Source organism: Cystoisospora suis (assembly GCF_002600585.1).
Source record: "Cystoisospora suis strain Wien I chromosome Unknown contig_1, whole genome shotgun sequence".
NCBI classification, from domain to species: domain Eukaryota; phylum Apicomplexa; class Conoidasida; order Eucoccidiorida; family Sarcocystidae; genus Cystoisospora; species Cystoisospora suis.
In genome coordinates this window covers 12,546-15,182 of record NW_027152803.1, presented here as the reverse complement: position 1 = coordinate 15,182, position 2,637 = coordinate 12,546, and the positions used below count along the sequence as shown (strand labels likewise).

The 2,637-nt window shown below is 44.7% G+C and overlaps 1 protein-coding gene across 1 annotated transcript in view; it reads right to left on the bottom strand.

Moving 5' to 3' along the window:
* CSUI_000001 (kinesin heavy) overlaps nucleotides 1–2,637 on the bottom strand; it is a 24,385-nt gene that overhangs the window by 13,997 nt on the left and 7,751 nt on the right. The window contains exons 6-9 of the mRNA XM_068060236.1: nucleotides 1,921–2,036; nucleotides 1,294–1,491; nucleotides 1,025–1,148; nucleotides 374–561 (exon numbers count right to left, since the gene is read on the bottom strand). Coding sequence (XP_067927788.1) covers nucleotides 374–561; nucleotides 1,025–1,148; nucleotides 1,294–1,491; nucleotides 1,921–2,036 — 626 coding nt within the window. The remainder of the gene's footprint in view (nucleotides 1–373; nucleotides 562–1,024; nucleotides 1,149–1,293; nucleotides 1,492–1,920; nucleotides 2,037–2,637) is intronic.

Genomic DNA, 2,637 nt, shown 5'->3' with positions numbered 1-2,637 from the left:
ATAGATAGATAGATAGACAGAGGTAAACAGACTAGAGATAGGCGAATGCAAACAGCGAAAGAAAGAAGAATGGCAACCCCGAAGAGAAGGGAAGAGAGACAGTAACTAACTGAGTCGATTCAAATCCCACTGTCTCTCTCTCCCAGCACGTGAAACAATCAACGCGCGTTCTTAATCTTTCACATGAATCGGTTATACCACGGCTACATATATACACATCGATCGACAACATCAAGTAAGACCGTAAGTAGACCCCCTGTGTATAGAAGTACAGAAAGAAAAACATTTACGTACACGTATCCAAATATGTGTACGTAGTAAAGACATGGACATATGAACGCATATAAATAAGTATACACATGTGTATACATACCTGGCGATGAGCTTTTTCTGTTGAGCAATGAGAGACTGTTCGGGAGAGAAGAAGTTCACGCAGATCTTCTTCTTGATGGACTTGCACTTGAGAGCGAAGCGCAGCGTCGAGAAAGAGGTGTCTAAATACATATTGGATGGATGTATTGCGACTAAGACAGAAGCTCTACTGTTTCCTCCTAAAGCTTTCTGCAAAAATACAAGAAGCGAAAGGAATACAAGAAGAAAGCAAAGACCTTAGAAAGACGAGCGAAGAACATGCAATAGCCACAGCAGCACCAGATGTAGAAGAAGGAAGAGAAGGGCCTTCACTTGTCCTCCATAAGACAGAGAAAGCCGAGCGAGTTATAGGAGCACAGCATCAAATACGGGAGAAGGAGAAGAGAACAGAGGATAACACAGGAGCCATCATATCTGAGACGATATCTACATACATTCTTCTCGATCACTCAATCATTCGCTCACCCCAGCCTAGATGAGAGAGATCTGCACAAGAATCGCCTCAGCCCTCCAGGCCCTTTGCCAGAAGGAGAGAGAGGAGAGCGGCATCAGCAACAACCAGAAGAGAAGAGAAAGTATTCACATTCTTGACTATACACGAAGTGAATGACCGAAACTATGAGAAAGAAAGAAAGAAAGTGGGAAAGCCCACCTGAAGAAGACGTGTCAGCTTTGAATCTCTCCATGGGATGTAGATTTCCTTGTCTGTCTTCTTCAACTTTCCACCGCTCTCTGCTAATTGTTGAGCCTGCTTCGACAGCTTTGAAATGACTTCTCTGAAAAGGAAAAACGCACACGCAAGTAGCAACACACGCACAGGACAGTCACACATATAGAGGTGTGCGTGTGTCTAGTGTGATGGGAGTTCTGCGAGGTGATACACAAACCACGTGAGAGATACGACAGCCCGACTGGACTTACGAGAGAAGAAAGAGAGACTTGTTGATGGCCTTCCCCTCCTCTAAAACCAATCGAGCATTTTCAACGCCTTCAGAAGCTCTCCCAGCCTTTTCATTTCCTGCCAAGTCGACAATCTTCAGTTCTCCTCTTCGGCTAACATTCGAGCCGTCTTCAAAAGTGCACGTCGACTCCAAGGTTATCGAGAAAACAACGTGAGATCTGAGAAGCAGAAGAAGAAGATCGTCGTATGCATGCGATCCATCCAACAAGACTGATATGACTCGAGTGTGGTTAGCAATGAAAGGAAGAGTGGACCTCGATCTCTCTTATTGAAAGAGAGCAAAGAGGAACAGTGAAGAAAACATTTCTCAATCAAAAGCCTTTAGCAGTCTCACTCTAGCGACCGGCTGTAGCGGCAGCAACAGGGGCCTCCTTTTCTTCTTGCCTGGGCTAATGCAAGAAGAAGAAGGTAGGGGCTCTTTAGTCCATTCACTCCACCTCGAACAGACCTTGCGGGGGTATGTATGAACACGTACGTACCGATATGTATATGGATATGCGTGTTTCGTGGACTCTTTTCAAGTCTTACACAAAAGAAAGAAAGAACAGACGAGGCTTGGAGACGGCTCTATCTGAGCTTTCCCTTACCTTGAAGAAGTCTCGTTGAAATTTGTACGAGCGAAATGTCGTCTTTGCTCAGCCCTATGAAGAGAAGAAAACGAAGCAGAAGAAACCGAAGATGAAGAAAACGAAACTAAGGAAGTCTACAAAGAAGAAGCTCATCACGACGAAGATCTACCGACTGATTCCTGTCATCTCCACCAAGAGGAAGAAGCGCTAGTAGAGAAGCTTTTCTCGAATTTGGATGAGTTCGACAGAGCTACTAACATCCAACTGTGTGAAGTGAAGGATTCTTCTTCTCATCTATAATAGCCGTAGAGTAGCGAAGCTCCCATCCACACAAAAGAGAATCAGAAGACGAAGGCCCAGTCCACTCTTTGAAGCAAAACCCCCTGCCCTCCCGGTGGCGAGAAGAAAAAACGAGAGAAAAACATGAGAGTAGAGAAAGGCGAAGAAGTCTGTTGGAGAAGAAACAAACTTGAAGCATAAAGAGAGACAGAAGTACCGTGACTCTCTTTGCAAGAAGATCGATCTCAGCACCCTCGTTCATATCAGGTATACAGACAGACAAGACTATGCAAGACAGAGGGGGAAAGAGAAGAATATCTGAGATCTCCCATCATATTTCATCATCCTACATTCGATGCAAGAAGAGTGAAGAAACGAAAAGACCAAATTCGACAACCGAAGAGACACGCGGTAAGGTTTAGAGACAAACACCGTGCTACTCTTTCTCGTATGAAT